General features: G+C 41.1%; 1 protein-coding gene across 6 annotated transcripts in view; it reads left to right on the forward strand.

Moving 5' to 3' along the window:
- nrip1a (nuclear receptor interacting protein 1a) overlaps positions 1 to 11957 on the forward strand; it is a 41377-nt gene extending 29420 nt beyond the window's left edge. For all 6 annotated transcript variants that reach the window (XM_067365552.1, XM_067365550.1, XM_067365553.1 and 3 more), the window contains one exon: positions 6489 to 11957. In XM_067365552.1, coding sequence (XP_067221653.1) covers positions 6829 to 10071 — 3243 coding nt within the window. In that variant the 5' untranslated portion in view covers positions 6489 to 6828 and the 3' untranslated portion in view covers positions 10072 to 11957. The remainder of the gene's footprint in view (positions 1 to 6488) is intronic.

Here is an 11957-nt window from a genome sequence, read left to right on the forward strand (position 1 = left end):
CATATAAATTTACATTTTTTTTTCTAAAATGACCGATCGTTTCACTAGATAAGACCCTTATTCCTTGTCTGGTATTGTTTAAAGCCCTTTGAAGCTGCACTGAAACTGTCATTTTGACCTTCAACCAATTGGAGGCCATTGAAGTCACTATAAGGAGAATAATCCTGGAATGTTTTCATCAAAAACCTTAATTTCCTTTCGACTGAAGAAAGAAAGACATGAACATCTTGGATGAAATGGGGGTGAGTAAAGTATGAGAGAAATTTTATTTGAAAGTGGACTAATCCTTTAAGTTTAAGTTTTTTTTTTTTTTTAAGTATTTTCTACTCATTTAAAAAGTTTTCCACAAAGAAATCATTGAAATATATTTAACATCATGAAGTCTCCAGCCATATCAGTATCTTCACAGAGTGCTGCTATGATGATGTAATTTTGTTGGCCAACCCAAAAGTTAGCATCACCCTGGTTACCTCGACAAAACAACAAGATTTTTTTTCTCCATGGGCTTTTGGATTATTGCAGAAAATAAGCTCTGTGAAAAACAAAAGTTTAGGATTCTTGCACATTTTGCTCATAAAGATTACATTTTATAAGTCTTGATGCCTAAATGCAATCACTAGAAGTAAAAGGCTGAAGTTAGGCTAAACCAGGGTTGCACGACTTCATTAAGCCAGTGACAGCTCTTTTTTAATATTTATTTAAAATCTACAAGTTCTAAAGTTTGAGTTGAATAGTTTACAGGAGTACAAATATATTGTCAAATTAAGCCAATTTAGCCGCAGCAGCCTTTTTCAAGACATGCTTAAAAAACACTGTAACGAGGTCAGTAGATGTGGGAAGAAGGAGGCGGGAACCGCGGACGTCTGCCAGCCACACAAACATAATAAAACATAAAATAAAGTCCAGGCCTGGTCCTCTCTCGTCGCTCCTCCTTTTATGCCTCCGGAGCTCCTCCGTGAGAGACTCGAGGCCGGCACGCCTCGCAGGCCTGCTCGTCACATGCCCCCAACGCCACTCGCAGGCCGGGGGGTACTGCGCTTACTGGACGCTCGGTGGACGGCCCGACTGAGGGCAGCCAGCAGCGAGTCCCCCATTCCCTGCTCCTCCCCTTTATGGCGGACGGCAGCAGGCTCCGGCCCACGTCGAACGGCGGCGACTCCTCCGCTCCCTCTTGGATGGCAGCCACCCCACCTTGTCCCAGGAGCACGGCATCCGGGTCTCCGTCCCACCTTTCACTAGGCTCCAGCACCACCGCCTCGGGCAGCCTCTTGCGGTCTTCACTCCCGCGCTGCCCGAACTCCGCAGCACCGCGATCCCCCTCAGCAGCGAGGGCTCTCCGACAGCATGTCCCTCCTTCCTCCCGGGTTTCGGCACCAATGTAATGAGGTCAGTAGGTGTGGGAAGGAGGCGGGAACCGGCGAACATTCAACAAACTTTAATCTCAAAATACACAAACAAAACGAAAGTAATGCCGGCAGACCCTCGCGGACGTCTGCCGGCCACACAAACATAATAAAAAATAAAATAATCCTTCACTGTAGTCGCTCCTCCTTTTATGCCTCCGGAGCTCCTCCGTGAGAGACGCTCATTATCACTCACGTCACCGGCCTCGTGCCGTTCCCTCACGGCTCTCACCCGCCCTGCTCGTCACAAACACGTAACTGGGGTATAACTGAGATATTTTAATTGTAGAATAAACACGAAAAATTATTTAGCTTTATTTAACCACAGACCTTATTTCAGGCATTTAACCAAAAATCTATTTAAAAAACCCCATCGACTTTGGGACGATGTGACTTTTTCTTTTTTTATCCAGTAAATTACAAATAAATGGAAAAATGGTGGGGTCATGAATATTGTTGTGGACAGTGGTGGGCCTTTGAGACAAAGGACAAATTCCAAACAGTTATGACACACAAGTGCCCTGCTCCCTCAAAAGTCCTCACTTCAGAGTGAGTAGGGCATAGGGATGCTCACTTCCAATTGGAATTTGCCCAAAAAGGTTGAGAACCACTGGCCCAGGGCACCCACACACTACAAGATAATCGGGGCGATTTTGGGCCCAAATTCACCCTTTCCAACAATCCTAGGTAAAGTCCTGAATATCTTGATGGTTCTACAGATTTTTTTATCAGATTTTCCTGTGGTGTGAGGTTGTGATAAGAGTGATTGAATCTGTGCAGATCTCAAATATCCAGCATGTTGAATATTTATGATCAGAAGTCCTGTTGTGTGATGGGAACCCAGAGACAAACTCACACGCACTCTGTAGATTGCCACGTGGAACGAAGCAGTGACAGAAGACTGAAGCATAACACGACTTCATCCAAACCTTTTTCTTTTTTCTGCAAATTTTTCTGTAAAAAGCAGTCCAAGCACTATCATCGCCATTTCTTCTTACCCGTCGTCCACCATGTTTGTTTACTCTAAAGTCACGTTTAACCACAAGAGATTTTGCGAGATTTCCCATCTGTGACTCTGATTGTTGGTGAATGTAATTTGTTAGTGTGTGGTCTGCTTTCCTGGCCACATTGTAGCAATCCACACACAATAGAAACAAAACTGCTAAATTTATTATTGTCATCTTTTGGTCTCTCAAATTTTGAAAATCTGATGAGATTTTAAAAATATTTAGGGTGGGCCAATCTCTACGCTCATCGTGCCTGACATATACCATGTACTGCCAGTGACTTGTAATGAGATCACATCCTGGAAAAAGTGGAAGCTGTCTGTATTGGATGAGGTCATTGCTTAGTTATCTCAAAAGACTCAAGGAGATGACATGAGGTTCATGACGCACATGCTGTCCCTTCATCTGACCCTTAAGGCAACGGTGCAGTGTATGTTTATTTTATTTATAATAAAAAATCTCATTGGTTCCCTCTCGATTTGGACTTTCAGATTACTGATATAGGCTATTGCACTTTAGTCCGCACCATGTGACTTCTGTTTATTTTGTCATGCACTTTTTGTGTTTGATTTTGCAAATACAGTTGCACTTTGCAGCACTGTCAGTCGATATGCTATACTTGGTCAGAGCTGTTTACATAATGACTGGCATAAACTATGATCCTGATAAACATGATCTTTTGAGTTAGGGCGAAGGGTGACTTTTAAAGAGCCATGGGCTCTCGCTGTATAGCCATTAGTTTTTATCATCCTTTTTCTCACAACGTCCACAAATGCAAATTTGTTCTTTTCCCTGTGTGGAGTCTAAAAAAGGTCACAGCTTTCTGAAGGTTGGGTACAAGTTCACACAGCCAAAAACTTCCTGCAAAGTACTTAGTGTTTTTTGGTATTTTTATGATCTGTTTTTCACAGGCTGATTCCCATGCTCACTAATTTCCAACCCCGGAAACTGGGCCATTTACCACAGTCAATTAAGAGTACAAATATTTTGTTTGTTCTCATTTCCTGGTTGTGGGCAGTAATTAAATTTTTTTTCCTTGACGAGCTTTAGCGCACTCAGTATCACTGCTGTATGTCATTTGTTTTTGGGCTGAAAGAGAACCGACAAAGATACATATTATTCTGTAGTCGAAGATGAACCAGCTTGGTCTTCTCTAAGTGTTCCTGTTAACATTACTCTGCCGTCATATAAATCTACAAGTCTAAGGTCAAGACTATTACTTGTGTCAGGACTCTGGAATTATGTTTGTAGTCTTGTGACGGTACACGCAGGGGCCCCTGTTTATATTTCTGCTGTCTACTTGGGAAAGGGTTCCTTCAGCTTGGCTAAAACATGCTGGTATTGCCCCGTGCTTGCCCATGTGAAAGTGTAGCTCATCATAGGGTCATCATAATGTAGGTCAGACCATGCTTTTACTAGGAGTCAGAGATTGCACTTGGCAAAGCCCTAACTAAAGGGGTTTGCCCCAGCTGGGAAATGTCAATGCGTGATGCCCATAATGCTTGTTTGGAAGTAGGTCACAGTGACCTAGTTTGAATGATGCATGGCCCTGATTGACTGAGTCACCCAACGCTATCTTAGGAATGTGTTGTTGTAGTTCCACAGGCTTTTGTGCCTATGTGTGCAACCCAGAGGATAACAACAACTTAGCAGTTGTAGAGGCACAACTATGTCCGAGATTCCTTTTTATTTAGAGAACAAATGAGCTAGACGCCAGGTACGAGTGCACATCGCAAGGGCAGCTTTGTCGCTTTTTATTAGGACCTAATGCTTTGTATGGATGCCAGCTGTTGCATCAACTCAAACAGCCCCAGCGGGGGAAATGACCTTGACTTCAAACGGGGCATGCAGCAGGTTTTGCTCCTTTTGCCTCATCATGCATTTTAAATAGCCTAAATGGATTACAGTTTCTGGACTGTGGATGTAATTTATGATCTGGTATTTTTTGGGGGGTCAATTAATCTTCCAAACTTGCAGTTGAGAAATGAGGGATCCAGTCCAGATATCAGATCTTCTCCATTTATTATCAGGCCACTCATTTTACAGGGACTTTTATTTCTCAGGTAACTCATTCAGGAGCGTCTTCAACCTGCATTGATGGTGATAATATTGTGATGACAAACCCCTAAATAGAACTGACACTGACTTATATATAACTAAGTTTTTGTCAAAGATGGGCTACTATAATCACTTCTTACAGTTATTCTTTTTTTTTTTTTTTTTTTTTTTTTTTGCACTGTTCTTTAAATATAATTTCTTTTTTAAAATGTAGGATACTAATTATATCTTCCTATGTTAAAGTAATTGTTTATCTGTTTAACAGGGTGGAGGAGTTGTCTGTATTGTGTTTCCACTTTTCATTGGATTAGGACAACAGTGGCCTATTGACAGAAGTATAGGATGAAGTGTTGTTGTTGTTGGCCCAAATCAATTTCCCTCTTCCACTCTTTGCCACATTTGATATAACGCTCGGTCAAGAGCGGACAAAACTTTAATTTTCGCAATCTGATTCACCTTCCAACCAATTGCCATAGAATTCCTCAACTATTTCTTTGACAAAAAGTATTATCCCATACCATATATCTCATAAAGTCTCACTAAGACTTACATTCAGTATTTTGTCTCTAGCAGTAGCTTTATTCCAAATTAGAGGTATTTAGTGTGGTGGCATAGTAGTTTCTCAGGCCTGTCACTCTGACATCTCTGTGACCGATATCTTGATAAGGTCATCCTGTACTGTCCACTCCCTGTCAGCCCTAGCAAAGTAGAACAACCAGAGGTGCCAATTATTAGCAGAACAAATCAACCATAGCCATTGACCTTCACTCTGATCATAGAGCACTGATAAGGTCAGTCTTGTGTGCATTCCATGGTTAAGTGCTTACAGTTCCATCTCAATTTATGTTTTCATTTTCTTATGTGTGGACATTATTTTGGTACTGGTGTAGAGTCTTGTGTGTTACTTTCACTGTACGTCAGTGAGTTGTGTGGTGAGTTTAGTGTTTAGCAGGCTTCCACATATACATAAGCGTGTCATTCTACAGAGCCAATGGCACTGTGTGATCCAGAGGTGGTATATTATGAGATAATGTAGTGAGAGCAACTGTGGTGACATGGAAGTGAAGGACTCGGTTGGATCATATGGGTGTTTCTTCTCCAGGCACTGACACTAACTGCATGAGAGGGAGATACATTACACAGGTGTCTGATCACAAGAAATTTTAGCTATTTCTTTAAACCTATAAGCGATTAACTGGTCTGTCAAAGCAACTAGAAAAATGAAGTAGCCTAAATGTTTGCTGCAAATCAGCAATAAGTTAAGAGATTTTTTTTTGACTGCATTTTTTTTTTGCACTTTCTGTGGCATTTTTTTCTTTGAGCCCTGTTTAATTTCTAAACCTGTCAGTGATTATAGATGATATGGAAAGACCGTTCCCAAGTACCTGTTAGCTGTCTGTTGTTGTCTTACAAAGAATTGAGTTCTTAACTGGCAGTTCTGTGGGTCTATCTTGGCAAGAATTCTGTCAAAACATTTAATCCTCTACAGGATACTATGCTTTGTTTTTTTTGTTGTTTTTTTTTACCTAATATCAGTCAAATCAATCAAGTAGTCTTAAAAGCTGTGTGTATTCAGTTTTAATGAGATTCAGCAAGCTAATTCCTACTGCTTAGAGTCCGGAGAAGGAAAAAAAAACTCAGGCAAGAAACATAGATTGTAATTGCTGTAATGGGAGAGAATGAGTCTTGAATGAATCTTTCAGTATATGAGTGAGGCCCATCTTTGGTCATGACCTTTTTGCATGTGAAATGGCTGTCAAAACACTTGCATTTGGATTTTTTTGGCCTTGCTTGCATATCATTTTCATTTTTCATCATAAATAACCTTGTTTAGTCACGTTTACAATGTCTTTTGCCTCTAAAACTGATCAACATATGACATGCTAAATATGATTCTAATTGTTAGATATGTCATTCTAACTCTAATTGTTGAATACAATAATGTGTGGTGTGCATTTTAGTAGTGATGTGAGGTAAGCTAATAATTTTAATAATTCATGTTTCTCTCTCTCTTGTGCAGGACAGTCACCAGCAGCCCTTGTGGACAGATGTGGCAGTGATTTTTATCCACAACCCTTGAGCTTTGAAGTACAGATTCAGTGCCATGGAATCCCACAAGACTGACTGCATTATGATCCTGTACTTTTCGTAACAATGGCAAACATGATTATAAAAAACAGTCATGCTTAGCTCTTGCCTCCTGTATGGGGGAATGGCTTGTGAAGCTACATTAGACCTTTCTTTTACCTAAAGACCAAGGTTTGGAAGCTAAAAACTGTAAGGTCTCTTGGAAAAACATAACAGAACGATTTTCCCCTCTATTGTAGTGGCCAAACATACAAAGGACTATAGTATTGAACATGACTCATGGGGAAGAGCCTGGCCCTGAAACACACCAGGATTCTGCTGTATTAACATATCTGGAAGGCTTACTCATGCATCAGGTAGCAGGAGGACAGGGTGCGGCAGCAACACAGAGTGGAAGCCAAGAGCAGAGGAACAAGGATGGGACAGAGCATGCACAGCCTAATCATGGCACTCGACAGGAGCAGAACCGAACAAATTCCCACTGTGGAGCCTCACAGCACCTCAGAAAGGCTCGTCTACTGAACTCAGAGGCCTGGACAGAGAGTGAGAGTCAACGGAGGACAGCACCCTCCGTTTCACTCAATGGGCAAAGTGAAGACCACCACAGTGGCCAGAATGGCTCCTCCCAGGATAAAGGAGAGAGTACACTTCTAGCTAGTTTGCTGCAATCTTTCAGTTCTCGACTTCAAAATGTGACCCTGCCACAGCAGATTATTCAAGGCTTGAGGCCACCTGATGCCCCATGCCAGATAAGCAAGCCTGCACAAGAGGACAGGGCAGATGTACCCTGCCACAGACCTGCCTCGAGCCATCTCAAAGGGTTAGTGAGCAAGAGCAAAATGCAGAATCACAGCAACAATGTGCCTTATCAACATCGACGGTCTAGCCAGGAAAGTTTTTCAGAATCTCCTAAGGCGCTGCAGAACAGTACTCCCTCCCCATCTCCTGAGTCTCTATCTTGTACCGAGCGCCTAAAAGCCGTGGCAAACCTGGTAAACATTAGATCAAGCCCTGCTCCATCTCCCAAACCAAGTGTGGCATGCAGTCAACTGGCTCTTTTGCTCTCCAGTGAGGCCCACCTGCAACAGTACTCACGAGAACATGCCCTGAAAACCCAACTCTCTGGACGATCAGCCAGTGAAAGACTGTCAGCCATGGCCACACAGCAGACACAAGATAAACAACCTACAACTTCCAGCCAGAATCATGGACTAAGCCTCTTACACACCAAGAACGGAATACCTTCACAAATGTCAACAAGCTCCAGCAGACAGAGTCCAAGCCTAACTTCAGGGCAAAGAAGGACGGAAGGTTCCATGCGAACAGGACATCGCTTTAGAGAGCGTCGACCTTTTGAGAAACAGGGCAGACCATCACAGAACTGCAGCAGTCTCCTACTTCAGCTTCTCAACAGTCACAACACCTCACAACGAATTAATGGGCAGGGTCACTTGAAAGATGACCTCTGTACCTTTGGAACTCTGGCCTCTCCACTTTTTTCAGACAGCGAGCACTCAAACCCTGACAGCAGTCTCACAAAAGACAGTAGTGATGCTGAGAGCACTTACTCTAGTTGCTCTCCTATTGACCTTTCTTTGAAGAGCAGAACAAATGTACAAACACCAGCATCTACTTCTTCCTCACCTGTACTGGTCCCAGAGTCTTCGTTAAATAGGTGGAAGCCTGAGAGTCCACCTGTCAGAGTTAGCACAGATCACCGGGAGGTGGATGCATGTTCAGAGATGAAACCTCATCACAAGGTCACTCTATTACAGTTGCTCTTGGATCACAAAAATAACGAGAGAGCAAACAAAGGTCTGGATAATCCAGATTTGCTGCGAGATGTAATCCCTAAGGTCACTAGTGCATCTACAAGTAGCCAGAGTGTTTTCAGTACAGCTAGGTGTAAAGACACAAGTGAACTTAGTGGCCACTGTGGATTAAGTTGTAGAAGTCCCAAACCTTTGCCAACATACTCCCAAAGCCGAGACTCCAACAGCAGTGCATCTCCATATACACATTATGGGTCTCCCCATTCTCAGTCTGTCCCCTTGGATCTTTGTAAAGCAAAACAATCTACAAGTGATGTAAGAGTAAAAGAACCTGCCTTTAGTGCTAGCAAATTGTTACAGAATTTAGCTCAGTGTGGAAAACAAAACCCTGATGTTTCTCCTGCAGCGAAGGCACCTTTACCCCCTATCAAACTCATGACCCAAGAGCTGAAAGTTAACCATCCTCCAACTTTACTTGAAAGACTCACTTCGCCAATTCAGATAAATAACCCACTGTGGGAAGAGGCCAAGGCAAAAACTTCAACTGTGCCTGAAGCAGCACAGCATGTCTCAGAAATTGAGAATCTGCTTGAAAGACGTACAGTTCTTCAGCTTCTTTTGGGCAATGCTCCTCAGAATGAAAAAGTAGGCAGTAAACGAAAACGAGAACATGGCAAGGCCAAATCTGTGGAGAAACGAACACATCAGGCAATAGGCCAAGCAAATGGTCCTCCTTTGGATATTACAATAAAAACTGAGCCAGTTGATGAGGGTCATACATATGACCATAACAAAATGTCAAAGCAATGCCAGAATTCAGTGTTGGAGCCTAGAAAAAGCAGTTATCATTCTCACAAAAACATCAAGCAAGAACCACTGTCCCCAGAGGCTCCCACCAGAGATGGTCTTCTCTGTCATCTTCTAAAGAAACGACCCAACAAAAACCTTCAGCCGAACAAATTAGAGGACCTAAACAAGGGTTGTGTCAAAGAAGAATCAGTTGAAACCCAGGGACCAACAATCCCAAAGAAGCGGAAATTTTCGATAGAACTAGAATATCATAACTCCTCGAGTCACCAGGCCAGGGATTTGGAACATTCTGGTATCATAGAAGAAGACAACAGTAGTTGTTTTGCTGCCGGAGATCTAGAGACCAGGGAGACTAGAGAGGCCAGAGACCCATCTAGCCCCCCAGAGGCAGACAGTCCACCAGCTAAGTTTCCACCAAATGAGTCTAACGAAAACCGAAGTTTCAATGTTCTAAAGCAGCTGCTTCTTTCAGACAACTGCTTGAAAGAATTGTCTCAGCCCAGGGGTACATTTAGTTCACCGTCACATGCTGTGCTGAATGGGAATACAATCAAGCAACCATGTAATGAAGGTGAGCTTCAAAACTTTCACCAGAGCCTGAGCCCCAGCAATGCATCTTCTAAAAAAGCAAGCATTCAAAGGCAAGATTCTCCCCATATTACACAGCAGGAGCCTGCAAGGTCAAAAATCGATTACAGCATCATGAAGGATTTGAAGGGCCCTGCAAGGATGGTTAATGGAGATGATCAAACACAAAAGTATGGGCCGGACTCACCTCGATTTACCAAGACTAACCCTATTTTGTATTATATGCTCCAGAGGAGCAATGCACAACTGGTTAAAGAGGGGGAGGGACTGGAGGCAGGCTCGGGACAAATGCAGACAAAGGTCAAAAACGAGTCGTCGGGTAATACTGAGGCCTTTGAACTTTGAAACAAAATTCACAGAATTACAATGGAACACTTAGTTGTGTCTCACCACGGCTAAACGGGTCATTGAAGAAATACTAGTTTTGAGACTGTGAACCAGCATCTGTGCTTGAACTAGAAATGTGTTTATTCTCTCAACTTACCTGATTGCTACTTTTGTTTCTATTGAGGCATCTCACATTTTTCCCTTGAATTACATGTCATTTAGTTCACAAAAAGACCATGAAACCAAAGTTCATTTGATTAAGCACTACTTTCTGGCTGATTTCTCTCTTACATTCTAAACAGTAATGGAAACAAGTTTTCTGAAAGGTGTGTGACAGATTTGCCCTCATGTATTTGTAACAATATCAGTTCCCACTCCGTTTTCCACACGTTAGACTTTTGGCCTCAGGCAGTGAGTTATGATGCAACAATGCACATGACAATCTGTATAAACAGATTGTGCCTCAGCAGTTGTTAGTGAATATTCTTCAATTTACCATGCTGAAATGAAGAAATAACTATGTATTGTTACTTTTGTCTTTGCCTGGAAGGCTTTAAATGTCACCGTATTTATACATTGAAATAAATGAAACCGGTTGCCTTTTAAAAAAATATAGGCATCTCTCATTGGTTATGTATTGTTCAGATAAACTAACAGCAGTTTTAAAGCTGTATATCTTCATGTTTGGATAATATGGAATATGAATCCATCAGTATTAAAACATGGTGTCTTGATATCTATATGGTATGTGAAGTGTTTATCTCCTCTTTAATTTCTCCCTCTCTCCCATTGAAAACAATGTTGTGATGTGCTTTATTCTTTATTCTGCATTCTCAGCATTTACCTGTCAAGACAGCAATGGATTTTTACAATACTCTAGAAGATGATGAATGAAAATCACAAGAGTTACTACAAATGACTGCTTTTTTTTTCCTCATATGTTTTGTATTTGTGTATTTTATGAACAGGTCTTGGTATTAGCATGTCATAAAATGTTGTTCTATTATGCAAGATATTGTTGCATCGACTTGAGACAAATCAGCCCAATTTCAGCTGTCCGTCATGTTAATATAGACATGTTGATCTAATAAAGGGAGTGTTTGTGATATTAAGGCCATTCCCATAAAAATGTTTGCTCATGTGATGTTTTACAGTCTTACATTTGACATGTTGTTTTTCATCAATTTAAAGACTCGTTATAAACTATATTTATGTACATAGCATAATCTTTATGAAAGACAGCTATTTTGTATGAATGAAAAGCATTTTAGTTTTGAAATTTCTTAAAGAGACTTCAAAGTAAATGCCATGTGAATATGTACTTTAGAGGATGATTTTTGTCCTTCTTTTGCATGTGTCTCCTGATTAAACTATGATAATCTGTTCTGCAATATCTTGTGTTATGTCAGATATTTAAGAGTACACTGCTGCCTGTTGCATGCAGATGCATGAGAAGGTTCCTATGTATTACTGGACATGGGGAAATTCAAAGTCTTAAGCATATATATATCTATATATATATATATATATATTTTGTCATGGAGCCCAATACAAAAATGTGATCTGTATGTTTGTCATGAGAAATAGACCACCGGGCAAAATGTTTGAACTTTTGAAACAAATGTGCATATGAAGATATTTATTTTGTTTTTACTCAATTTTATTTTTTACAAGGAGAAAACCAAACAAACAGGTAAACAATCATGTTCCGTACTGTACAGTACAAAGATGGATTTCACTGATTCTTCAAAGACTTCTATTGGTTTTGAAATATTGTTTTGATGCAGGCTAACTGCAATACATTTGAGTATTATTGTGTATCATTATTTCTAAAAAAATACATTTCATTTGGGTGTTTACTTGCACAGATTTTGAATAAAGTTCTGAAATGCACAATCAGAATA

Source organism: Chanodichthys erythropterus, chromosome 17 (genome assembly GCF_024489055.1).
Source record: "Chanodichthys erythropterus isolate Z2021 chromosome 17, ASM2448905v1, whole genome shotgun sequence".
In the NCBI taxonomy this organism is placed as follows: Eukaryota; Metazoa; Chordata; class Actinopteri; order Cypriniformes; family Xenocyprididae; genus Chanodichthys; species Chanodichthys erythropterus.